Below are 27,672 nucleotides of genomic sequence, written 5' to 3'. Positions count from 1 at the left end.
ACAAAGAAGCCTTTCAAAAGGTGCTAGGCTATGTGAAGCTCTTTAATGATAACATCAATGCCTGAGGATTGAGAAGCAGGAAATTATGCAAGGTTTTGACAGATACAGATAACGTGGGGAAAATAATAAGCAGAGAAATCGGTAATCAGGTAGTCACCAAGGAATTAAGAATCCAGAACAAAGAGAACATGCAATCACTGCTAGGAATGAACCACCAAACAGTATCAAATACAATAATGAGAGATACGGATGCAGGGAATAGAGGATGGTGTTAGTTTTATTATGGAAAATTGGAAAAGAAGCTTGAATAGGTTATAAATGTAAGCATAGGCCAAACATGTAGGGTATACAGTAACAAACCAAGGAATGTTTAAATCTGCAGTACTGTCAAAGTTTTGTAAACGAGCCAATGTCACAGCCACAGTAACATGGTGAAAAGGCAAGATTCTGGACAAGGTTTATTGCTGCGGATAACAAACTGCCACAGATGGTTCTAGCTGCTTAGACAACATAGGTAGCTGCAACCGAATCAAACACACTCAGTAAATCTTCAGACTGAGAAGATGACTAAAAACATTTAACCCTACAACATCGTGCTATTAAAGAAAACATGCAACCCAATAAAATACAGACTGGAATAGTCCCTAGAATCAGTGTCCATTCTCATTCACTTGCCACCACAGGCCATGGCCAGGAACATGGTCAAACACCACTACCTATTGCATTCACATCTGTCTCCAAATACCAAATCTTAGAACAGCTCTGGTTGTTTCTGGAACACAGTTTAGTCAGGTTTAAGTGCACTAGATACTAATGGTCTTCAGTATTTGAATTTTAGAACTTGGATGACTATAAGCATTTGCTTTTAAGGTTTTTATCCTTTTCTGTTCAAATAATTGAATTTGTATTAAAACTCCCCGAAATGAAGTAAAACATTGGGGCTGTATGGCAAAGTGCAGTTTATGAATGTTAAATCTAAGGATCATGTGGTCTCCACCCTGCCATTAGTGGGAAAATCATGTCCACTCAAAAGCTAGGGACCACTACAGTTCAATTTCAAGAATGCACAGAACATTTACACAGATCAGGCTGCAGCCAGTCTCAAGATTTTGGAAAAAAGATAACCTGGTATTGCAGATCCTCATTTGAATCAGTGTCTCAAGGAAAATGGAGAAAGGAAAATGTTTTCTCAGAACGGAGGAGAAAAAGAATTAATGTTCAAAAGGGAACCTAACTGAAAAATTCTCAATTTAAACACAGTGCGCATAACTGATCAGAATAGACACTCTTTAAAAGTCCCAACTTTCCCTTAAGCACACAGTATATACAACAAAGTTTTCATTCTCTCTTCAGTGTTTGTCTTCTTCCAGCCAGAGGCAGCTTCGGATACAGGCATATGTACAGTTAGTCATTACTGTGGAGTGCAGTCCAACAAGAGCAAGCTCTAGACACAGCAGAAATCTGAAAGACAAAAAGAGATTGAGGGGATGTTTCACTTTATTTCTAAAGTTTTTATTCCCCAGGTTGTTGACTTGGAGGCGAGAAGATGGCCATGTTGAGCAAATGACTGAAATGTTAGTTGTAGAAGGGGTAAGATTCTAATCTTTCCAGAGATAATGGCTTACACAGGGGATGCTGGATGGAAAGGTCCTTAGTGGCCAAATTTTACCTTTGTATGACCCAGCCAACAATTCTAATGAAAGCATGGTTTTGGTCAAGGTCAGAAATCTCAGTCTCTGTGCTAACTTAGCCCTGTAGTTCTAGGTGCTTCAACTTCAGGTAGTGCAGACCTAGAAAATCAGCCCTGAGCCACATTTTGTCTTGCACTCAACAGACCAATTTGCAAGAATACCAATTTAAAAAAAAGGGAAAATCCAGGGAAGAGTGCTGATTGATCAGCAAGTGAACCTGGACTGGTGGCAGGCATTTCCATGGAAAATGCAGTAGAATAACACAGCACAGAAACAGGTACTTTGGTCCAACCAGTCTATGCTGAACATCATTCCAAACTAAATCAGTCCCACATGCCTATTCCTGCCCATATCGCCCCCCCCCCCAGTCTTTCCTATTCATGTACTTATCCAAATGTCTTTTAAAAATTGTAACCGTATCCTCATCCACCAATTCCTCAGGAAGTTCATTCCACCAACAAACCACCCCTTTTAAAACAAAAAGAAAAAATGTGCCCCTCATGTCTTTTTAAAAAATCTCTCCTCACCTTTAAAAAATGTGTCCTCTTGGAAATTCCCCCTCAATTGAACTCCCATGTTGTTTCTTGTTTTTCAAACTTGAAACACACGAGAAACAATGTTTCTGTACTTCCATTTTAATTGAGACATTGTTAATGTTGTAATCTGTTGTTTCCAGAGCCACCTACTGTGTGAACCATTAGGATGAAGACAGTTGCAGGTAATTTTAGTGGTGTTAGAATTAAGTTCCCTTTACTTGAGTGATAGCAAGACATTACTAAATAGAATCAATTTGATTCTATAACCAGTGCATCAAAATAAGTCAACTGGAATTCAGTATAAACCCACAGTTGGTGTATAGGAATTCTAACTGTATTACACTCCTGTTCTGCAGTGAGTCCTGAACTGTGTATCAATAATACACAAGAGTGAGACAGAAATTCCACCAATGTATCCACTGTACCCTTTAAATCAATGCTGGGACCATGAAGTGGTAATCTCCTTCTTAAATTCAATTCCACAAGTGTCCAGATAAAATTCCTGCAAAACCAAGGTGTTTCTCAGTTGTCCAGCATTCCAGGGGAGGGCAAAGAAATCATACTCTTAAAGTGTAGTGACATTGACATTTATGACTGGGAGGAACTTGTTACCAATCATGCAAAGTTGAAATAAGTTGTCCACCAAGCTGCCTCAACTGGAGTTCAAATACCTTTAGTTGAGACACAGCAGCATAGAATGAACTAAAGTAAGTAAATCCTGCACTCTCGATCCCACTACTTTTGTGGGACCGTCTTGCCTCATGCCCAAAGATCTGCGGGTTCAGAATTGACCAGTTTGAACATTAAAGACCAAGACAGAAACTCATGAGCCCAGGTTGATGGTATCCCTCAATTGAAGTCAGAGGGCAGTACATATTAGATAGTTCATATCCTGAATGCATAACTTGAAATGTAACTTTAATAATGCAGATGGTCAAAGGATCGATTTCTGTAATTCAATGTATGACAAATTTCATTTGTCAGTGTCAGCACAACGGAACGATAACTAGAATGAATAGAGTCTTGACAGTTGCTGGAAGCTGTCCCATCATCTCAACTCCCAATTAAAATAAACCAGCAACTGATACAATTGGACTGAGCTGACCAAACTCAAAAAAGTGACCTGATAGTCAAACAGTCTGAACAACCAGTGCACCGCAAAGTGCAAGGTTTCTCACACAATGTGCTTTTGCCTCAAGGCTAACAGAGGCAGCTTTGGCATTGACTGTGACTAAACATTGATCAGAAGGTAAAATGAAAGGGCTGGAAAGTCATTGCCTGAGGTCATCAAGTGTGCTTTTACTTATTAATTTTTGGAATTACATGGCCTAAATTGGTTTTAGTATTGTTGGGACTAGAGTGAATTCACCTTCACCATAGTTGTGGTGAGCTGTACAGAATATGGTGTTGAAAGCCATTTTGGCAGTGATGAAAGATGAGATTTATAGAAACAACACTTTTTAAAAGAAAAAAAATAGAGTTTAGATTTCATAGTAGCAGAAATGGTTGTTTTTTGTTTTTGTGAAAGGATTTGAAAATCAACTAGGTTGGTCTTTCCAGAACCCTGACTTAAAACCAGTACATTTTCTTCGCAGAGTTGCGCAACTTTCAAACTGTCTGCTTAAGGTGGCAGTGGAGGTGGAGATATTAAATGTTGTAAGGCTAATATAGATTGATTTCCTTTTCTAAGGATCAAGGTGATTGGGAATGTGGAATTCCAAACACCAACAGATGAATCATGATCTTATTGATTGGAAGAGTAGGCTCAAGGGCCAACTTTTTCTACAGAGAGCACAGAAACAGACCCTTTAGTCCAAGTCAGGTTTGCCAACTAGACATTCTAAGCTGATGTAGTCCCATTTGCCAGCATTTGGCCCATCCAGATGCCTTCTAAATACTGTAATGGTACCAGCCTCCACTAGTTGCTCATACATACATGTACCACCCGCCACATGAAAAAGTTTCCCCTTCAGTCCCTTTTAAATCTTTCCCCTCTCACCTTAAGCCTGTGCCCTCTAGTTTTGGACTCCCCTACCCTGGGAAAAGACATTAGCTATGCGACAATTTCACATTTATCCAATGGGAAGTGCCAGCAGTTCATGGTGAAATCAATGTAAATGTTTCTTTACCTGTTAGTTAATCATCGTCGTCATCATCAACAGGGACAAAGATATCATGTTCCTCCAGTAGTGAAGCGAAGCTCTTGCTGATCTGAGTGCCCATGTAAAGAAATGGGATGACCACAATAAAGACTTTAATGAGACCAAAGGGAGTCTGCAGAGGAGAAAGCAGAACCTTAAAACACATCCTCATGCAACTCAGATGTCAAACCTATACAGTTCCACTATGATAGAGCATCTGTTTCACACGATCCAAGGTTACATTAGTAGCCTGTTCACAGTTGAGTCTTATCTCACCATAACTACCAAGTAGTCAGGCAGAAGGCATCAACCCCGGCTCAGCGGATTGCACGCAAGTCAGAAAGGTCAAATCCAGCTGTAGAAACTTCAGGTGATAACCTAACACTCTGGTGCATCAGTGTGGATGTGCTGCCCTGACCAAAAAATGCCATCCTTCAGTTGACATATTAACTAGAGGTCACTTACACTCCCTCCGGTGGGTATAGGATCCCATGGTCTTATTTCAATAAGGAGCAAAAAGGGTTTTCTCGCCATTGTCCTGGCCTCCACTACTTCCCACAGCCAACATAACAACAACAACAAAGGGATTGTCATAGCATTATCACTTTGCTGTTTGTTGGAGCTTGCTGTGAAAAATAATCCGCCACATTACAACAGTGCAAACTTTGCTGTTCCTTTTAAACAAAGTAACTTTCTCTTGTTAGGTCTCTCTTGGCCTTTCACTCTTTGCTCAAATTTGCCTTCCCTGCATACACTGTGCCGTTTATACTGCTGCTGGTCATGTTCTTTGTGACCGACTGACTTCTAAATCCTTTCAAGAAATGTGACCCAGGTATTCAAACTAACTTAATCCTCATTCACATACAGTGAGCCAGTTAGAATGGCTATGAGGACAATTGCTACAAATCTTTGCTTTAAAAATGTCACTGTACTTTGCTCATTTGCTGTTGGTTATTATCCTCCACTCTGCTTTGGGAAGTGTGGTATCAGGGGTGGATATATTTCCTATCAAGAGTAAAGAATCTGAGATACTGACATTGAATATATGGACTGAATGTCATGTGATGCTAGTACATTTGAGTGAAAAATAAAAATCTGTTTTCCAGTTGCTGTAAAATTCACAAGTGGACAGACCTTTGCTGGGTTCGGATTTCCCCTCCCCAGTCACTGTCAATTTAAATGAGTCAGAGAGGAACTTTCCACCATCATGTCTCCTGGGAATTGGTTCGGGATTCTGAGCTCAATGGGCGAAGAGAAAAAACAAAAAAAAAAAAAAAGTCTGAAAATTAGTCAAATAAATCTGAAAGGTACTTTGGTAACATGCAATTGCAGCACTTAGTGAATGCAAATGCTTCTAGGCAATTTGGAATGGGTGGAATTATTCAAATTAGAGAGTGCATAAGAAATATTATTTTATTTTCATTCCTTGCAGTAAAAGAAAATACTGGTATAAATGGATTCTGTGCACAAAGTGACCACTGCATTTCAGTGTTCAAGACGGCTGAAATCCATTCTAATAGTTAAAACATATCCTAGCTGCAAAGTGAAGGTGTAAACCCATCACTTCAAACTATTTTCAGTTGTGAGCTCAAATGTAAAATCAGGGAAAATTAACATGATTCCAGATTCCAGGAAAAAGTAACGAATGCTAGATCAGAAATGATCCTGTTGAATGCTTCAGCAGGCTCGAGGCACCGAGTGGCCTAGACCTGTTCCTTATGGTCTTCTGAAAACAAGACAGTAATAAGATGGAGATAGTAGGAACTGCAGATGCTGGGGAATCTGAGATGACAAGGTGTACAGCTGGATGAACACAGCAGGCCAGACAGCATCAGAGGAGTAGGAAAGGTAGTTTGGAATGTCAAGAATTAGTTTTATTCTATTTCTTTTATAGAGATAGGTTGAACAGGACAAAGGTTTCCTCCACCAGAGTTCAGAAGAACAAGAGGTGACCTTAATGAAGCAAATGAGATGCTCAGGAGACCATTAGATTCTGTGACAACGTCGATGAAGCCCCTTGTGAGACAGACAAGAACCAGGGGATAACAGTGTGGAGCTGGATGAACACAGCAGGCCAAGCAGCATCTCAGGAGCACAAAAAAAACTGATGTTTTGGGCCTAGACCCTTCAGAGAGCTCTGTCAGCTTTTGTGCTCCTGAGATGCTGCTTGGCCTGCTGTGTTCATCCAGCTCCACACTTTGTTATCTTGGATTCTCCAGCATCTGCAGTTCCCATTATCACAAGAACCAGGGGATAATGTTTAAGGGTAGGACCTGTTTATTATGAATGCCATCATCAGGTGGAGCAACATGCAGGATACAGCATCGTCCAGTAGTGTCACTAGGCTATGTCAGTGTCTTGATAAAGGTGGATCACTCTTTCATAAGCAAAGATGGTGAGGGTAGCACATGATGTAGGAATAGTGGGCCATCTTTTTTGCTTGGTTATAACCCTCAGTTCCCTTGTGTTTAAAAATCTGTTTATCTCAGCTGTAAATATGCTCACCCAGCCAGCCTTGACAACTTTGATAAAGAATTCAACAGATTCACTACCCCCTGACACAAGAAATTCCTTTTCATGTGTGTCTTAAAATGGACAACCACCGACTCAGATCATCAGGTCTGATTTCCCTTCAAAGATTCTGTCAGAGTTAACATTTCAGGTTGAGTAACTCTTCCTCAGAACTCAACCCTCAGTTACTTGACCCAAAAATGCTGCCGGACCTGCTGAACTTTTCCAGCAATTTCTGTTTTTGTTTCTGATTTAAGAGCATCCACAATTCTCAGTTTTATTGACTGTGGAGATCATGCCCTGTGGTCCTACACCATCCAACATGGGGAAACAACTGCTCCGCATCTACTCTGTAAAGTCTCCTAAGAATCTTATGTGTCTGAGTAAGGTAGCATTTTTCTAACTCCATTGATTACAGGTCCAACCTATTCAACTTCTCCTCCATATTTAGGATCAACCTAATTAATCTTTTTCTGGACTGTCTCCAATGCCAATATATTTCCGTACATTTGAGGCATTTTTTTCATACTTGCCAAGATTAATTTCCAATACAGTAATCTGAACTGACAGACTTTGTATTAATACAATGTAGACAACTGAACCTAAAGCCCCCCCATCTTATTGCCATTATTTTCCACCTAATTGCAACTGGCTAATAACATTCATTAATGCCAGGCATTTATTCAATCGTATAAATTTTGTTTCTAGACTAGTGGGTAGTACATGAAATACACACATGGGCACAGAATACCAAGACACTGGATAAAGGAAGACAAACAAATGTTACAACCATTTAATGAGATCAATGTTCTCTGAATAGAAGTAGGAGGCAAAAGATTTTTGAAAGAAATAAATTATTACTGGGGCAGCATGATGGCACAGTGATTAGCACTGCTGCCTCACAGCGCCAGGGACCTGGCTTTGAATCCACCCTCGGACGACTGTCCATGTGGAGTTTGCACATTCTCCGAGTCTGCGTGGGTTTCCTCCGGGTGCTCTGGTTTCCTCCCACAGTCCAAAGATGTGCAGACTAGGTGGATTGGCCATGCTAAATTGCCCGTAGTGTTGAGGAATGTGTAGATTAGGTAGGTTTATAGGGGGATGGGTCTGGGTGGGATGCTTGGAGGTTGTGTGGACTTGTTGGGCTAAAGGGCCTGTTGCCACACTGTAGGGATTCTTAAAAAACACTTACTTTAGATAAAAGGGGCCAAAACTGTTTACAGTGCCCTAGACATGGTGTATAGAAATTGTACCTTTTTATATTTCTAACTGGATTATGGAAAGGATTGCTGAAAAGACTGCATTCTTAAAAAGAAAAATTTACCAAAGCTTATTGCTGCTTTTTTCAACCAGAGGGGAAGTTAGTTGCAGATGAGCTGGCACTCACTTGTACAAAGTGAAATTCAGTTGGCAACAAGTAGTTGAGACAACAAGGTTTAGAGCTGGATGAACACAGCAGGCCAGGCAGCATCAGAGGAGCAGGAAGGGTGGCATTTCAGGCCTAGACCCTGAAGAAGATTCTGCAGCCTCTGCAGTTCCTACTATGTCTGGTAACAAGTAATCGTTTGGTTTGTGGAGTTGTGACCAGGTGTGGATGATAAATGCCAACTGCCTGCCAACATTGATATAGTTGGTGCTCAGGTAGTGGAACAGCTTGTGGACGTGAACAATATTGCCAGAAGCCTTTAGTGTTTCTCTCTCCCTTTCTGCAAAGGCAAATACCTGAAGCAAGCCAGTTTAGTGGTTGTAAGCCTGTTGATTTTAACTTGTAGGTCAGACTTTATCATGTACCTCCTTCAGGGAAGTACAAAGTACCCAGAGAAGTGGAACTGAAGAACAGTATGCCCTGGAAAGCAAGAGAACCATCTCAGTGAACTTTCCCAGTTTATTTTTCCTACACCCATATCACCAATGTTTTTTGTCTGGCTGTACGGATAGGGCAAGTTTGAGAAGGGATTAGAGTTTTAACTAATAATATTACGTCAACAGTTCATACCTTGGATCTATTTATTTGAAATAAATAGTAACTCTTGGTACATACAAAACCTGACTCTTTTCTGTTATAAGGTGGTGTAGAGCTGGATGAACACAGCAAGCCATGCAGCATTATAGAAGTCAGCTTTCCTGCTCCTTGGGCCTAGACCCATCAGAAATTTCTGAAGAAGGGTCTAGGCCCGAAACGTCAGCTTTTCTGCTCCTATGATGCTGCTTGGCCTGCTGTGTTCACCCAGCTCTACACCTTGTTATCTCAGATTCTCCAGCATCTGAAGTTCCTACTATCTCTTTAGACCCGGATTAACAGAAAAGAGACAAGTAAATTGGAGAACTTTTGAGCTCTTTCATAAAATCTTTAAGTTTAGAGATGACTTTGAATTTCTTGATTTCCAGCACAGTGAAGCATGACAAATAGAAGTAGTGCCTTGTGCAATTTTAGCAAGACTTTCCTATTTTTATATCCATTTCCTTTGAAATAAAGGCTGAGATTCCACTGGTCTTCCCTATTACCTACTAACCTGTTTGCCAGCGTTTTGCTATTTATGCACAAGGTTCCACAAATTCCCGTGTGGCAACTTCCTGCATTCAGTTCATCTAGATGACATTCAGCTCCTTTATTCTTCCTGCCAAAATGCAGGACATCACATTATCCCCCATTATATTCCATCTGCCAAGTTTTTGTCCCATTACTTAATCTGTCTAAATCCCCCTGCAGACTCGGTCATCCTCACAACTTGCCTTTCCACCTATTTTGAGTCATCCACAAACCTGGCAATTGTTCATTCTTTCCCCTCATCCAAATTATTAATCTATACAGTAACTAATGGCAGGGAGGTGGGCATGGAGAGTAGGTGCAGCAGCACCTGAACCCCTGACACTGCCTCCTGCTTCTGTAAACGCCCCTCCCAGGAGGGTGCAGTGGCTGGATAGGACCAAGACAGTGAGGCAGTGGCCAAGGAGACAGAGTCCGCAGGTTCCTTTGGAAAGAGGAAGCTCTGCTTTGTTGGATCCATCTCCACACCTCAACCATAGCCTGGTGACATCAGCACATACATGCTCACTACCTGCGGCCTGTCATGGCCTGGTTACATCACAGGCCACACTGATGCACTTGTGTACGTCAATGGGACATTATAGATAATCAATCCGGTAAGACATCTTGCTTTTATAATAAAAAGCGACGTTTCCACAGAAAGCAGTGGTAGTTGAGTCATTGGCTATATTGAAAGCAAAATTAGATAAAATTTTGCTTGACCTAGCAGTCATAGAAACGTACAGCACAGAAACAGACCCTTCAGTCCAACTCATCCACACCGACTAGATATCCTAAATTAAATCTAGTCCCATTTGCCCACATTGGTGACATTTAAGACATTTTGCCCAAATGTGCCTGCTGTAACCACCTCCTCTGGCAGTGCATTCCAGGGTCCTACCACTCAAATTTCCCTCATACATCCCCCTTAAACTTTTGCCTTCTCACCTTGAACCTATGCCCCTTTGTAGTTGAAACTTCAACCCTGGGAAAAAGTCTGACTATCAACACTATGCCTCTAATAATTTTGTAGACCTCTATCAGGTCTCCTCTCAGCTGCTGTTTTTCTAGCAGAAACAATCCTAGTCTTTTTAACCTTTCCTCATAGCCAATGCCCTCGAGATTGGGCAACATCCTGGTGAACCTTCTCTGCACACTCTCCAAAGCTTCCATGTCCTTCTGGTAATGTGGCGACCAAAACTGCACACAATACTCCAAATGCAGCCTAAGGAGGGTTTTATAATCTCTGCAACATGGTTTGCCAATTCTTGTACTCCATGCCCTGGGTAATGAAGTCAAACATGCCCATATATGTGTTCTTAATCACCTTGGCCACCAGTGATGCCACTTTCAGGCAACTGTGGACCTACATGCCCAGATCCATCTGTATGTTAATGTTCCTAAGTGTTCTGCCATTTACAGGATAATTCACACCTAAATTTGATCCTTCAAAGTGCATCACCTCACATTTGTCTGGTTTAAACTCCACTTGCCATTTTGTGCCCAAGTCGCCAATCCACATCCTGTTGTAACCTTTCACAATCATCAGTACCATCAGCAACTCCACCAATCTTTGTCATCTGCAAACTTACTAATCAGACCACCCATGCTTTCCTCCAAATCATTTATATATACTACAAACAGAGGACCTAAGTCTGATCCCTGTGGGACACCACTAGTTACCACTCTTCCACCACTATGCTCTGTCTTCTGTGACCAAGCCAGTTTTGTATCCACCTAGCCAGCCCACTCTGAATCCCATGTGATTTTAGCTTTTGTACCAATCTGCTATGTGGGACTTTATCAAGTACCTTACTAAAGTCCATATAAACTACATCCACAGCCCTACCCTCAATTATCTTTGTCACGTCTTCAAAAAATTTGATTAGGTTGGTGAAACATGACTTTCCCCACACAAAACCATGCTGTCTGTTGCTAACTAGTCCATTTTCCTCCAAGTGTGCATATATCCAGTTCCACAATATCCTCTCCAAGAGCTTCCCCACCACAGATGTCAGACTCACCAGCCTATAATTTCCAGGATTATTCATTCTTCCTTTCTTAAAGGAAAGGAACAACATCAGCTAATATCTAGTCCTCTGGAATCTCACCAGTGGTTAAAGACGGTGTGAAGATATCTGCTAATGCCCCAGCTATTTCTTCCGTTGTGCCTCTCAAACCTGGTGCAGCTGTCATCTGGCCCTGGAGACTCGTCTACCTTAATGCAATTTATGATACCCATTCACGGCCCCTTTTAGCATTCCTAATTCTGCATTTAACTTTATTCCTAATTTCTCTATACTCCTCAATGGCTTTGTCAGTTCATAGCTACTTAGGCCTATCATATGCTTCTTTTCTCCTTTTGACTAAGTTTACAATCTCCATGGTCTTCTTTGGTTCCTGGATCTTGCCATTCCTATCCTTCATTTTTGCAGGGACATGCACGTCCTGCACTTTAATCAAGTGGTCCTTAAAAGCTTCCCACATGCCAGACATCGATTTGCCGTCAAATAACTGCTCCCAATCCACATTCCCCAGTTCTTGTCTAATGTGGATGTAATTGGCCCTTACCCAATTAAACATCCTCATCCAAGATCCACTCTTGTCCTTGTACGTGATTACTCAAAATCATACGAAGTTATGGTCACTAAGCCCAAAATGCTCTCCTACCGAAACATTGATCACCTGTCCTGGTTTATTCCCTTATACCAAGTCTAGTTTGACCTCCTCTCTGGTTGGATTGTCAACATACTGTCTCAAAAAGCACTCCTGGATACATCTAACAAATTGCTCTCCATCCAAGCCCCTTGCTCTAAAGGAGTCCCAGTCAATAAGAGGTAAGCTGAAGCCTCCTACCAAAACCTACTTGCTTTTCACACCTTTCTAGTATCTGACTACATATCTGCTCCTGTCTCACGTGGGCTGTTGGGAAGTCTATAGAAAACACCTAACATTATGATTTCACCCTTCCCATTCCTAAGCTCCACCTATAATGGCCCATTGCCCTCTAAACTCTTCCTATTCATTTACTCATCCAGACGTCTTTTAAATGCTGCAATTGTACCAGCCTCCACCACTTCCTCTGGCAGCTCATTCCATACACACCCACCCTCTGCGTGAAAAAGTTGCGCCTTACGTCCCTTTTAAATCTTTCCCCTCTCACCCTAAAACCTATGCCCCCTAGACTTGGACTCCTCTACCCTGGAGTAAAAGACTTTGGCTATTCACCCTATCCATACCAAGGATGACAGGGGTCGGTGGCAAACAAGAAATTGGGATCACCCATGATCATGATGACTGGTGAAGCAGGCTCAAAGGGCAGAATGACCGACTCTCATGTTCTCGCATTAATTCATCCACTAAAACAATTTGCTTTAATGTTATTATATTAAGATACATTGATCACATTTCATTCTAAACCCTTATTTATAAATATAATCATTTTACATATCTTAATTGTGCATGCTTTGATTATGTAGCTTTAATAATGTTGATGTTCAACGAAGCAGTTTCTGTAACTCAATATAATAAAAATTTCACATTGCCTGTGTCAACATGAAGGAATGATGACGAGGATGAATACTGTCTTTTACAGCAGCTGGCAAAGGTTCTATCATCTCAAGTCCCCAATTATGACAACACCTCATGACTTAGCCAACTAACAGGTCAAACATAAGATAGTCAGATAGGGCTAAAAAGCTAAACTCACTAGCTCCTGTAACACAAACAGAGGAGTCTTGGATTTCTGAAGAAGGGTGTAGGCCCAAAACGTCAGCCTTCCTACTCCTCTGATGCTGCTTGGCCTGCGGTGTTCATCCAGCTCTGCACCTTGTTATCTCAGATTCTCCAGCACCTGCAGTTCCTACTATCAGGTGAAAACTGTAGATTTGAGAGAGAGAAACTATAGCATATGGCTTAGCAGAACAAAATCTTCAGAGAAGACCTGAGATGCAGTCAAGAATGTCTAACTGGATCTGAACGCTCTAACAGAAAGAAAGACCAACGAGTTGGCAAGGGCTGTTAAGAAAACTTTTGTTTTTCAAGATGCATCCTCATTCACAGCATGAATTTAACCTCCTATTGCCTTCGTCAAAGTAAATCCTCAGTAAGTCACAAGACTCACAAAAGACAACACAAATTATATTCACTCTATAATCATGAAGCATTTATTGTCCATCCTGAATCACAGGACAGTTAAAGAGTCAGAGTCAGAGTCAGAGTCAATCACATTACTGTAGGCCTAGAGTCACATTTAAACCAGATCAAAGGACAGAAGATTTCCTTCCATAAAAAAGGACATTAGTGAGCAAGCTGCATTTTTAAAACCACGCACGATAGCTAACATGGCCATCATAGCCGATTCTAACTTGTACTGCAGATTTATTAATTGAATTTGAATTGAATCAGTTACTGTGGTGGGATGTGAACCTAGGTCCCCCAGCATTAGCCTGCCCCCCTACATTACTTATCCAGTGACATTACTAACCACCAAACCCTTTTCCCTTAATCACTCACTCCGCAGCCTGGCTTTCCAACGCCCCAAAACCACTACAGCAACACCAAGGCTCTATGCCAGGTACTATTAACTTTTCTGAACTGAGTCCAATGCATTTATAGATGCCTTTAAAAATCAACCTTCTACACATAGGTTTTACATGTCTTGAGGAGGTGGGAACTTTGCCACTGTTCCACAAGATCCTACTCCAGTTCCTTTATATCCTTTAAGTAAGGCGACCAAAACAGTACACAGTGCTGTACTGTATAATTGAGGCATAACCCTCCTACATTTGTATTCAATTCCCTTTGCAATGAACAATAACTTTCCTACTAACTTGTCACATTACCATAGTAGTTTCTGTAATTTGTGAACTAAGACACTCAGATCCTTCTGTATCTCAGAGCTCTGCAATTGCTTGCTAATTATAAAACATGTTTCTTTAATATTCTTCCTGACAAGAGGCCACTTCACATTTTCCCATATAATATTCTATTTTCCAGATATTTGAGCACAGAACCTACCTTTGTGTTAGCAGCAAAGCCAGTTCCAATAGCTTTGGTCTGTTTATATAAGTGATAAAATGACATCCCAGCACTGTAGCACAACTCTATCATAAGAATGTAATAAATGGGAGCAAGAGTAAAAGATATTCTTCCACTTTACCATGTAAGACCTCTTATTTTAAATTATGCCTGGGCTCTAAATCTCCCCAGAACTAAAGGGTGTATCTATGCAACTGTTTCCAGCTCTTTCCTCTGAAAGCAAAAGGCATAGAACCAACCTAATTGAGACCTTTAAACTATGAAGGATAATATCCAACATTGAGTTTGATAGTTACAGAACTTCCTCAACAGCAGCTATCGATGACAAGCCCTCCAGACTGAATCATTCACTGGTACCAAAAGCAGTGGTGCAGTAGATAGTGAAGAAAATTACCTCAGAGTACAATGGGATGTTGAACAGATGGTCCAAGGGATGGCAGATGGAATTTAATTTAGATAATGTGGTGTTGCATGTTGGTAAGGCAAATCAGGGCAGGATTGTACACTCATTGGTAGGGTCCCAGGGAATGTTGCCAAACAAAGTCATACAGATGCAGGTTCATAAATCCTTCTTAGCAGAGTTGTTGGTAGACAGGGTAGTGGAAGCAGCCTTTGGTATTCTTGCCTTTATTGGTCAGTGCGTTGATTGTAGGAGTTAAGATGTCATGTTGTGGCTGTACTGGAAAGCTTGAAAGGGTTCAGAAAAGATTTACAAGGATATTGCCAGGGTAGAAGGGCTTGAGGCAAAGGGAGAGGCTGACCATTCTGGGGCTATCTTCCCTGGAACGTCAGAGGCTGAGGGGTGGCCTTGTTGGATGTTTACAAAGTAATGAGGGGCATGGATAGGGTGAGCAGCCAAGTATTTTTCCCAGGGTAGGGGGCACAGATTTAAGTGAGAGGGGGGTAAGATTTAAAAGGAATCTAAGGGGAGATATTTTCATGCAAAGGTGATCCATGCTGCCAAAGGAGGTGGTAGAGACTGGTACAATTATAACATTTAACAGGTATCTGGATGGGTACATGAATAGGAAGGCCTTAGAGGGATACAGACCAAATGCTTTCAAATGGGTGAATGAGTTCGACCGAAGGGCCTGTTTCTGTGGTGCATACATCTATGAATCGATAACAACTATCTCCTTTTGCCTGGACCAACAACCCTTCTCTCAACGCATTTCGGCTTATAACCTGACATAACGTTATCCTTTGCTTTCTCCCTCATTCCCTGCCTGGCTTTTATTACTTTAAAAAGAAGCTAATTTACAAACGCTGCTTGGCCTGTTGATTGTTTCCAGCATTTTCTGTTTTGGTGCAGATTTCCATCATCCGCAGCATTCTACCTTTCTCTACTGGACTCGGTAGATTGGCTCAACCCAACCAACCATCTACCCACCTCCCTAGGCGTCTGTTGGTGGGCGGAGCTGTCGATCAAGGACATTGCACTAACCGGCATGCACCAATGATGACATCTTCAGCGATTCCCCGTATTGGTGGCCAGCAAAGATGTCAATCACGGCAGCACGCGTCCTGATTGGCCTTGGGGGGGGGGGCTGTCAATCTAACCCGTACATCCGCGTCTTACCCTACAACCGGTAGAATTTAGTTGCCGGATCGTTGGGCTCACCTTGACGGGCTTGGGTAAGATAGCGCCCGATTTAGTCATCACCAACTTTCTAGAAGTGTTCACTTGAACTCCCGCTTTAATTTGGGGTTTGAATAGGCCCCGCGATACTCCAAGCCGCAGGGAGCTGCCGACCCCGAGAACAAGCCGCCCGACCGCAGCCATCTTTGTGCACGGAAGATTGGGACGTCACCGAGATTTAAATGAGGCTGACGACCTTTGACCGCAGCTGGCAGGTTGCCATGGCACCCGGTTACCATGGTGCCAGCATCACTATTCTCGACCGTCAGAGGCCTTAAACATAAATGTTTTGAATGGGTGGGGTCGTGCCTTTCATATTGGTGCCCTAGAGCTTGGTTGGGTAAAATCTGATTTGGGACAAGACCTCATTGGATGGTGAATATGCTCGAGGGCTTCACTGGTCTCCCATTCAGGAGGGGTTGATTACCCAGGAGGGACCAAATGGCCTGCTTTTGTGGTGCAACCTTTCTTTGATATGTGAAACCTTGGTAACATTGCCTCATGAATCTGGCAACGGTCAAAGGTTGAATCACTTCCATCTACCATCATTGTGTCAACATGGTTGTGTGAAAGCCATGATGTAGAGATGCTGGGGTTGGACTAAGATGGACAAGGTCAGCAATCACCCAACACCAGGTTATAGTCTAACAGGTTTATTTGAAAACGCAAACTGTCAGAGTGTTACTCCTTCATCAGGTGTTAGTGACAGAGGTAGTATCAGATAAAGAATTTATAAGTAAAATATCAAAGGTTCACACCACTGGTGAGGGGGTACGAAACAAACCTAAGACACTGTTAAATCTTTAATCAGTTAGAAGGTTTTATTGATTGATGTGTATATGTAAATCCCCAAATTCCTTTGAAGTCACAGTCCTGAGAGAACTAAAGATTTTATCAGTGTAAAGAAGAGGTGACATTTTAGGTCAGACAGTGCATGTTAGATGTGAGGCCTTGTTTAGAATCTGTTTGTGTTTTGGTTTGGAGTCAAACTGGTTTTATTTCTAAAGTAGGAATTTACAAAACGCCATATTGCTTGACTGTATTCACCCACAGATTCACGTGTGTGTGTGTGTGTGTGTGTGTGTGAGAGAGAGACACAGTGTGTGGTGGGGTCACCTGCACTGTAACATGAAGCCAAGGTCCTGGTTGAGGCCATCTTCATGGGCACCGAACTTGACTGTCAGCCTCTGCTCAGCGATTCTACATTGTTGTGAATCCTGCAGTCCCCCTTGGAGTTCGTTTACCTGAAGCTCTGAGGCCGAATGTCCTTGACTGCTGAAGTGTTCCCTGACTGGGAGGGAACATCCTGTCTGGCAGTTGTTGCATGGTGGCTGTATCAAGGGCATCTTGAAACCCATTACATGGAGAAGCCCTTCGGTCGCGAGACTTCAGATTCCTCGTCACAATGGATGTTTCAGCACTTTGCATCAGCATTACCCACAACGATGGCATCACTGCAACAGCCTCAGTATTCAATTCCACTAACTGCCAATTTCCAGACACCATCCTACATTTGATAGACCTTCTGCCTTTGATAACCAGACCTTCATCCAGGCACACAGAACAGTCATGGGGACCAAGCTTGCTCCCCAACGTGCCAACATTTTCATGCACAGGCTCAAACAAGACTTCTTTGCTGCACAGAACCTCCGACAAATGCTGTACACCAGATACATTGATGACATTTTCTTACTTTTGGACTTATAGTGAGGAGTCACTGAAACAACTTCACAGTGATACCAAAACGTTTCAGCCCACCATCAGACTCCCCATGGACTACTCTGTAGAATCAGTCTCATTCCTAGACATGCACACCTTCATCAAGGATGGAAACCTCAGTACCTCACTCTACTGCAAGCCCACGGATAACCTCACGATGCTGCTTTTCTGTAGCTTCCACCCTAAACATATTAGAACAGTTATCACCTATTGCATACACAGCATCTGATCAGATTAGGAGGAACAAGACAGGCACCTGAAGGTGTTGAAGGAAACCCTCGTAGGAACGGGTTACAATGCTCAATTCATCGATTACCAGGTCCAACGTGCCACACTGAGAAACTGTAATGACCTTCTCAGAAGCCAGTAACAGGATAGGTCCGATAGGGTATCCTTCTTCATCCAGTACTTCCCAGGAGTGGAGAAACTATGCCATGTTCATTGCAGCCTTCAATACATTATCAATGATGATGAGCACCTCACCAAGATATTCCCTACTCCTCCATTTCTTGCCTTCAAACAACCGCCAAACCTTAAACAGACCATTGTTCACAGCAAACTTCCCAACCTTCAGGATAACATCGACCACAACACTGTACAACCCTGACATGACAACCTATGCAAGACATGTTAGATCTTTGACATGGACACTACCATCACATATGGGAATACCACCCACCATATGCACAGTAAATACTCATGTGACTCGGCCAACATTGTCTATCTCATACGCTGCAGGCAAGGATGCCCCAAGACATGGTACATTGGCGAAACCATGCAGACACTATGACAACAGATGAATGGACACAGCGCAACAATTTCTAGACAGGAATGTTCTCTCCCTGTGGGGGAACACTTCAGTGGCTCAAGGGTAATTCATATGTGGAAATGATCAACCAGAGGCAGCAGTAGATGCAAGTACATTTACAACTTTTAAAAGACATTTGGACAGGTATACAAATAGGAAAGGTTTGAAGGGATATGGGCCAAATGCAGGTGAATGGAACTGGTCAGCATGGACAAGTTGGATGGAAGGGTCTGTTTCAGTGCTGCATGACTCTATGACTATGTTAGTAGTTTCCATTGAAATGCGAGAGCAAAATTTTATTGTAAAGCTATCAATTGACCATGGATAGAGTTTTTAAAACATCATTTATAATTTTATTTTTCATGATATGCGATTGTTGCTGGAAAGGCCAGCATTTGTTGCCCGTCCTGCCTTACCATTGGACTGGGGGATGTATTTGGCCAGCTCAGAGAGTAGCCAAGAGTCAACCAGACTGACAGGGTCTGGAGTCACCTGTAGGCCAGACCAGACCGGATAAAGATTTCCTCCCTTAAAGGGCATTTGTGATAATAGATCGTGGTTTCATGGACTAGCTTTCAATTCCAGATTAATTTTAATGAATTGAATTTAAATTTCACCAATTGCCATGTTTTGATTTGAACCTGTGTCCCTAAAGACTAGGCCTCTGGATTAGTAATCCTGTGAGATTGCTACTGTTCCCCATCTCACCTTAATTGAATACTCACTGGTAAAGTCAGAGTATGCATTTAAAGAGCACCTTTAACATAGCAAATGCATCAAGGTTCATTATCAAACAAACATTGACACCAGGTAATGTGCTTTCTGGACAGGTGAGCTCAATTTAAAAAGTATCTTAAAAGCGGAGAAAGAGGTAAATAGATTTAAGGAAAGAAATACAAAGCTTAGGCTGTGGACTGAAAGTATGGCCTCCAAATGTATATCCGTCATGCACAAGAGGCCAGAATTGGAGGAGCACAGAGATCTTGGATGGTTGTGGGGCTAGTGGAGGTTACAGAGCTAACATGGGGCTAGACTGTGGAGGGATTTGTAATCAAAAATGAGAATAGTCTAATTTTCGCACTGCTAGACTGGAACCCAGTGTAGGGTCAGTCAGTAAACATGAGGCCACAAAGTCCTGTCAGATCATAGGGATTCTCTATTCTTAGGGAGAGATGGCTAGTGGTAGTTTAACCTGAGGGTCACCACGCCTCAGGTGAAAGCTGAGGGTAGGAAACTGGGACTTTCAACGGTAGTCCCAGCCAGTATGGGAATTGAACTTCCACTGATGGTGGCAATCTGTATCACCAATGAGCCATCCAGCCAGCTGAGCCGATCGACCCCTTAAGTTTCATAGAAAGGTGACAGGTGATTGGATTTAGTGAGAGTTAGAGTACTGGTGTCAGAGATTTGGATGTGTTTATATTCACTGGGAAGATGCAAAATGAGAAGATGGGAGGAAATTGGATTAGTCTAATCTGGAGATAACAAAGGCATGGAGGAGAAATGGAGCTGCAGAAGGAGCTGTAAAAGGGCACATCTGAAACCAGATAAAATTGTTTAGAACTCAATTCCTGTTATTGTTTACACGTTCCTACTTAGCTGTCAATATCATGAAATTGTGAAAAGTAACACTGAAATGTGAGAAGCTGTTCAGAGAAATTCACAAAACCGGTTTTTGGGTTGAAGAGGTTATCCTGAAAAGAAAGGTTAGACATTAGGGAGTATATCAATTGGCATTTAGAAGAATGAGAGATAATCTTATTGAAACATTCAAAATCCTGTGGGAACTTAACAGGCTGGATTCTGAAAGCATATTTTCTCTTCAGGATGAGACAAGACTAAGGACGTAGTTTAAAAAGAAATAGTTTAAGATGGAAGCTTTCTCACAGAGGGTTATTGATTTGTGGAACTCTGTCTTTCTCCCACCCACTGTGAGAGCAGTGGAGGCTCGGTCACTGAATATTTTAAAGGTAGCCAGATTTTTGATTGGCAACAGTCAGAGAGGATAAGGACATGGAGAGGAAAGTGAAATTCTGGCCACTATTAGATCAATCATGATCTTATCAAATGGCACAGCAGACTTGAGGGGCCAAACGGCCTACTTCTGTTCACAATTCATACGTTCATATGAATCGATTTCTGTTGTAGAATCTAAAATTGACATCAGTAGTAGGATAGGTGTGGAATTGTGTAACACACCCATAGCAGTGGAGCCCTCAATGACTCACTGTTACCAGGGCTGTGGTGATTCCCATCAGAGTTGCAAAACATGAGTCATAATAATTAAAAAAGGTTTGAATTTCTATAGAACCTCTGGGACACTGCAATGCCCCAAAAGCTTTACAACCAATCAAAACCTTTGTATCCTTTAGGGAAAGAAACTGCCATCCTTCTCTGGTCTGGCCTACATGTGACTCCAGACCACAGCAATATGATTAAGTCTTGACTGCCCTCTGGGAAAATAGGGATGGGCAATAAATGCTGACTTAGCCTGTGCAATGGCACCCATGTCTGTGAATGAATTTAAAACAAGGTGTGGTTGCTGTTGTAATATAGGAAACCTCCATGCTGACTTCTGTTTTGTCACTGAAGGAAGTGCATCCAAAGCTTCAAAGTAAGCTGCTTATCGGAATTGTAGGGTGCAGAATTAAGTGGGATGAATTGGGCTTTTATTTTAAACAAGATTTTGGATGACTGTTACCTCAGCTATTCCACCCATTTTGAGAAGGTGTCACAGTAGCTGGGATAGAGAGGGTTGGATAAGTGATGTTCCCGGATCCTCTCATCCCTGTCACTTTTGGAATTTTACAACAAACAGTGTATTTTGCTTCATTGAGAGCACCCCTGGTTATGAATGCTGTTATGTTTCAGCTTTCAAGGTTACAAGGTGGAGTGTGAAATGAGTTTCAATTCTCCAGTACAGCACCCACATTGCAATTCATTATGGGGGCACACACTCATGCATTGGTAATGTCATTGGACAAGTAATCCAGAACCCCAAGCTAATCTTCCAGAGGCAGGCATTTGAATCTCATCGTGGCACACGGTGAAATCTGAAATGATTAGATTCTCTACAGTGTGGAAACAGGCCCCTATGGCCCAACAAGTCCACACTGCCCCTTGAAGCATCCCACCCAGACCCATCCCCCTATAACCCACACACCCCTGAACACTATGGGCAATTTAGCAAGGCCGATCCACCTAACCTGCACATCTTTGGACTGTCGGAAGAAACTGGAGCACCCGGAGGAAACCCATGCAGACATGGGGAGAATGTGCAGACTCCACACAGACAGTTGCCTGAGGCTAGAATCGAACCTGGGACTCTGGCGCTGTGAGGCTGCAGTGCTAACCACTGAGCCACCGTGCCGTCCCCTACTGAGTGCTGTGGACCCATTCTGCTCATCCTGCTGTAAGAAAGCTCTTATTAAGTTGGAGAGGGTTCAGAAAAGCTCTACCAGGATGTTACCAGGAACACAGGGTTTTAATTATAAAGATAGGCTGGGACTTTTTTCACTGGAGCATAGGTTGAGGTTTATAAAATTTTGAAGGGCATAGACAAAGTAAATAGCAAGGGTATTTTCCCTAGGATGGGGGAGTTTAAATCTGTGGGGCATATTTTTAAGTTGAGAGGAGAAAGATTTAGAAAGCACATAAGGGGCAGCTTTTTTACACAGAGTGGTTCTTAAGTGGAATGAACCTTGTGGGGTGGCACAGTGGCTCGGTGGCTAGCTCTACTGCCGCATGGCACCAGGGACCCAAGTTCAAATCCAACCATGGGTGATTGTTTGTGTGACGTTTGCATGTTCTTCCTGTGTCTGTTTCCATGCTGTATATCTAATCCAACAAAAAAATTTGGAAGGGAGAAACCTAGCTTAGTGATCAGAGATAATGGGAACTGCAGATGCTGGGGAATCCAAGATAACGCCACAGCGCCAGGGACCCAGGTTCGATTCCAGCCTCGGGTGACTGTCTGTGTGGAGTTTGCGCATTCTCCCCATGTCTGCATGGGTTTCCTCTGGGTGCTCAGGTTTCCTCCCACAGTCCAAAGATGTGCAGGCCAGGTGGATTGGCCATGCTAAATTGTCTGTAGTGTTCAGGGGTGTGTGGGTTATAGGGGGATGGGTCTGGGTGGGATGCTCAAGGGGCGGTGTGGGCTTGTTGGGCTGAAGGGCCTGTTTCCACACTGTAGGGAATCTAATCCAGTCATAACAAAGTGTGGAGCTGGATGAACACAGCAGGCCAAACACCATCTCAGGAGCACAAAAGCTGATGTTTCGGGCAGGCTCTCTGATGAAGGGTCTAGGCCCGAAATGTCAGCTTTTGTGCTCCTGAGATGCTGCTTGGCCTGCTGTGTTCATCCAGCTTCACACTTTGTTAACCTCGCTTAGTGATTGTTCTAAAAACCTATCTGATTCACTAACTTCCTTGAGGTATAGAAATTTGCTGTCCTTATCTGGTGTGGCCTGCCTATGACTTCAGATTCACTATATCATTGTCAATTCTTAATTGTCCTCTGGGAAAATAGGAATGGCAATAGATATTGGTCTATCCAGATACAATGAAGGCATAAAGAAATGATTATTATATAGACTTATTCAATGCAGAAACAGGCCAGTTCGCCCACTAGTTCTTGGAAGATATTCAAATACTTCTGCCACCCTGAGCTTTCCCCACAGCCTTGCAAAACAAAGTCCCTGCCAATCATTTATACAATTCCCTTTCTGCTTTAGTTGTCTCAGTTTAATAGTTGGGTTTAATGTTCCAGTCAACAACACAGTTCTGTCTGAGTGTTTCCCTGGTATTGGCCGGATACATACTCATATTTCTGGAATGGGACTTGAACACAGCAAACAAACCATTCATATTGTGGCTGTGTGTAAGATCTGTGCAGGACAAATGCCAGCAGACTGGGAAAGGGTCAGAGTTGGGCGCCAGCTATAGGTGGCAGCGTTGGTGGAGTTTTGCAACTGGTTTCAGCTGTCCCAGCCCGAGCTGTTTATCTTTCCCTTGGTTGTGGTTCTGAGGGAGCTGCTGTCTCCCGGTGACATTGGAATTTGATCAGAGGCTCTGGGGAAGTGGCTGGGTCATCATGTGACCTATAAGTCAGCTGACTGGCTGGGACTGAACAGACGAGGAAGTTGTAAACTTATCTACATTCTGCACATTACAGGAACCATCAGCAGCCAGGTTGTATTCTCTCCCACCCCCACCCCCACCGGGAGCGGGTATTATATCACACACCCCCCACCCAGAGGGAGCGGGTATTATATCACACCCCCCCCCCCACCCAGAGGGAGCGGATATTATCTCCCATCTCCCCCCCCCCCCCCCCCCAAGAGGGAGTGGGTGTTATCTCCCACCTCCCCCCCACCCAGAGGGAGCAGGTATTATCTCCTGGAGCAAGTATGTATTCTTTCTGTGAATAAATTGGTTTCCTGCCCAGACCCTTAGCTACTGCGCCTTTTGAAACCCCAGGTGCACTTCCCCCGTTGTTGGAAGGCAGGGCGTTTACATTGGCAATTCCCACAGAAAGGAACCTGAGCCCAGCCACTGCCTGCTGCCTGTTTGAGAGCACCATCGGACACAGGGAGTTTTACAGTCACAGTTAAGATGCTTGATAGGATCCATGGAGAAATTCTAAGACAAAGTAGACTGATTTAGGAATAATGGGAACTGCAGATGCTGGAGAATCCAAGATAACTGAGTGTGAAGCTGGATGAGCACAGCAGGCCAAGCAGCATCTCAGGAGCACAAAAGCTGATGTTTCGGGCCTAGACCCTTCATCAGAAAAGGGGGAGTGGGAGGGGGTTCTGAAATAACTAGGGAGAGAGGGGAAGGCGGATCGAAAATGGATAGAGGAGAAGATAGGTGGAGAGGAGACAGACAAGTTAAAGGGGCGGGGATGGAGCCTGTAGAGGTGAGAATGGGTGGGGAGGTAGGGAGGAGATAGCTCAGTTCAGGGAGGATGGACAGGTCAAGGAGGCAGAATGATATTAGTAGGTAGGAAATGGGGGTGCGACTTGAGGTGGGAGGAGGGGATATGTGAGAGGAAGGACAAGTTAGGGAGGTGGAGACAAGCTGGGCTGGTTTTGGAATGCAGCAGGGGGCTGGGAGATTTTGAAGCTTGTGAAGTCCACATTGATACCATTGGGCTTCAGGGTTCCCAAGCGGAATATGAGTTGCTTTTCCTGCAACCTTCGGGTGGCATCATTGTGGCACTGCAGGAGGCCCAAGATGGACATGTCATCTAAGGAATGGAGGGGTAATTGAAATAGTTCATGACTAGGAGGTGCAGTTGTTTGCTGCGAACCGAGCGTAGGTGTTCTGCAAAGTGGTCCCCAAGCCTCCACTTGGTTTCTCCGATGTAGAGGTAGCCACACCGGGTACAGTGGATACAGTATACCACATTAGCAGATGTGTAGGTGAACATCTGCTTGATGTGGAAAGTCTTCTTGGGACCTGGGATGGGAGTGAGAGAGGAGGTGTGGGGGCAGGTGTAGCACTTCCTGCGGTTGCAGGGAAAAGTGCCGGGTGTGGTGGGGTTGGAGGGGAGTGTGGAGCGGACAAGGGAGTCACGGAGAGAGTGGTCTCTCCGGAAAGCAGACAAGGGCAAAATGTCTTTGGTGGTGGGGTTGGATTGTAGGTGGCGGAAGTGTCGGAGGATAATGCATTGGGTCTGGAGGATTGTGGGGTGGTAGGTGAGGACAAGGGAGATTCTGTTTTGGTGGTTATTGCAGGGAGGGATGAGTTGCAGGAAATGCGGGAGACACGATCGAGGGTGTTCTCAACCACTGCCAGAGGGGATGTTGCAGTCCTTGAAAAACGAGGACATCTGAGCATGAGGTGGCACCAATACAGTTTTTAATGTAACGGAGGAAAAGGTGGGGTTTAGGTCTCGTAGACTGATTTAGGCCTTAGTTACGCATGGGAATATTCACTTTTGAGCAGCGAAGGGCTCGGGGCAATTGAATTGTTTAAATAGAGAAATTGTGAAGCTTTCTCAATTGGCTGGATGTTTAGGGAACCATAGGATACAGTTAAGGTACTGGCCAAAAATATCAAAGGAACAATCAGAGAATGTTGACTCAGTTGTTGAGATTGGGGTTGTAAAGTCTCAAAAGGCTGTGGAAATGGATACATGAACACCTTTCAACAGGGAACTGGATAAAGACCGGCAGTGATAAATTTACTGTGATATGGGTAAAAGATTTTGATTTTATTGTCACATGTACTCGAGTACAAAAGCACAGTGAAAGTGTATTATGTTACCACACAAGATACAAGTACCTAGAACAAGTCAGAAAGAAAGAACAAAGTTAAAAATTAAACATTACAGTAATTATAGTAGAGTGACAGCTTCTTAGTTTTACGTAGAAAATAAAGAAATAAAACTTAAAGTTTAAACATTACAGGATTGAGGGGGTGTGTGTGTTTGGACAGCTCTTAAAAAGAGCTGCCACAGCAATGATGGTCCAAGTGGCCTCTTCCTGTGCCATTCTAAGATGGTGTTTTCTGTGTTTTTTATTTACAAAAATGTACTTTATTCATAGAAATACAAAGAGTAAACATATTTACAGACCTGCCCAGTCATGCTAACCACTCCGCGTTACCCAGGGGGTACGAACGCCAACTAAAAGGAAAGATACTCTGACCGGCTCACTGCGCGGTCCCCATTGGCCTCCTGACCAGTTGGAGGAGGTGCCAGCTGGGCCCAGTTACATTCCGGCCGAGGGGTCTCACACAGTGGTCTAACAGTGTTTTCTGTTACCAGTGGAACACGTCAGAGGGCTTTTGTGGGGGATGGAGCTACTCCTGGCATTCCTCGTGATCCTACTCTCCAGCTGCAGTCTGTCATTGGACAATGGCCTAATGAGGACCCCACCCATGGGATGGTTGGCATGGGAACGCTTCCGCTGCAACACAGACTGCGATGGTGATCCTGAAAACTGCATCAGGTCAGAGGCCACAGCCCAAAGTCATGGAGTAATGTCAAATCGAAATTGAAATTAAACTGGGCCCCATTGTCGCTGAAAATATCACAGGCAAAACAATTCATTTAACACCAAGATAATAAAATATGAGGCTGGATGAACACAGCAGGCCAAGCAGCATCTCAGGAGCACAAAAGCTGACGTTTCGAGCCTAGACCCTTCATCAGAGAGGGGGATGGGGTGAGGGTTCTGGAATAAATAGGGAGAGAGGGGGAGGCGGACCGAAGATGGAGAGAAAAGAAGATAGGTGGAGAGGAGAGTATAGGCGGGGAGGTAGGGAGGGGATAGGTCAGTCTAGGGAGGACGGACAGGTCAAGGAGGCGGGATGAGGTTAGTAGGTAGGAAATGGAGGTGCGGCTTGAGGTGGGACGAAGGGATAGGTGAGAGGAAGAACAGGTTAGGGAGGCAGAGACAGGCTGGGCTGGTTTTGGGATGCAGTGGGTGGAGGGGATGAGCTGGGCTGGTTTTGGGATGCGGTGGGGGAAGGGGAAATTTTGAAGCTGGTGAAGTCCACATTGATACCATCGGGCTGCAGGGTTCCCAAGCGGAATATGAGCTGCTGTTCCTGCAACCTTCGGGTGGCATCCTTGTGGCACTGCAGTAAGGCCCATGATGGACATGTCGTCTGAAGAATGGGAGGGGGAGTTAAAATGGTTCGCGACCGGGAGGTGCAGTTGTTTATTGCGAACCGAGCGGGGGTGTTCTGCAAAGCGGTCCCCAAGCCTCCGCTTGGTTTCCCCAATGTAGAGGAAGCCACACCGGGTACAATGAATTCAGTATACCGCATAGGCAGATGTGCAGGTGAACCTTTGCTTAATGTGGAAAGTCATCTTGGGGCCTGGGATGGAGGTGAGGGAGGAGGTGTGGGGGCAAGTGTAGCACTTCCTGTGGTTGCAGGGGAAGGTGCCGGGTGTGGTGGGGTTGGAGGGCAGTGTGGAGCGAACAGGGGTGTCTCGGAGAGAGTGGTCTCTCCGGAAGGCAGACAAGGGTGGGGATGGAAAAATGTCTTGGGTGGTGGGGTCGGATTGTAGATGGCGGATGATGCGTTGTATCCGGAGGTTGGTAG

General features: G+C 43.7%; 2 protein-coding genes across 2 annotated transcripts in view; one reads left to right on the top strand and one right to left on the bottom strand.

Annotated features, from left to right (window-relative positions):
* Positions 1-259: 259 nt before the first annotated feature.
* smdt1b (single-pass membrane protein with aspartate-rich tail 1b) lies at positions 260-16,247 on the bottom strand. Its single transcript, XM_059640870.1, has 3 exons — positions 16,068-16,247; positions 4,357-4,501; positions 260-1,461 (listed from the first exon to the last, which is right to left on the bottom strand). Exons 1-2 carry the CDS (start codon positions 16,227-16,229, stop codon positions 4,364-4,366), a joined length of 300 nt encoding a protein of 99 aa, XP_059496853.1. The 5' UTR covers positions 16,230-16,247; the 3' UTR covers positions 260-1,461; positions 4,357-4,363.
* Positions 16,248-23,600: 7,353 nt separating this feature from the next.
* Positions 23,601-27,672, top strand: part of LOC125447301 (alpha-N-acetylgalactosaminidase) — a 31,226-nt gene continuing 27,154 nt past the window's right edge. The window contains exons 1-2 of the mRNA XM_048521610.2: positions 23,601-23,802; positions 26,387-26,570. Of these exons, the coding sequence (XP_048377567.1) occupies positions 26,416-26,570 (155 nt within the window). The 5' untranslated portion in view covers positions 23,601-23,802; positions 26,387-26,415. The remainder of the gene's footprint in view (positions 23,803-26,386; positions 26,571-27,672) is intronic.

This window comes from Stegostoma tigrinum, chromosome 38 (assembly GCF_030684315.1).
Source record: "Stegostoma tigrinum isolate sSteTig4 chromosome 38, sSteTig4.hap1, whole genome shotgun sequence".
Classification (NCBI taxonomy): Eukaryota; Metazoa; Chordata; class Chondrichthyes; order Orectolobiformes; family Stegostomatidae; genus Stegostoma; species Stegostoma tigrinum.
Note: the sequence above shows the minus strand (reverse complement) of the source record. Positions and strands in the feature narration are given on the sequence as shown.

Coding starts and splice junctions, on each gene's coding strand:
- smdt1b (XM_059640870.1), bottom strand. CDS start 16,229: ATGGCTGCGGTCGGGCGGCTTGTTCTCGGGGTCGGCAGCTCCCTGCGG. Junction 4,502..16,067: donor TCTTACCCAAGCCCGTCAAG/GTGAGCCCAACG, acceptor TCTCCTCTGCAG/ACTCCCTTTGGTCTCATTAA.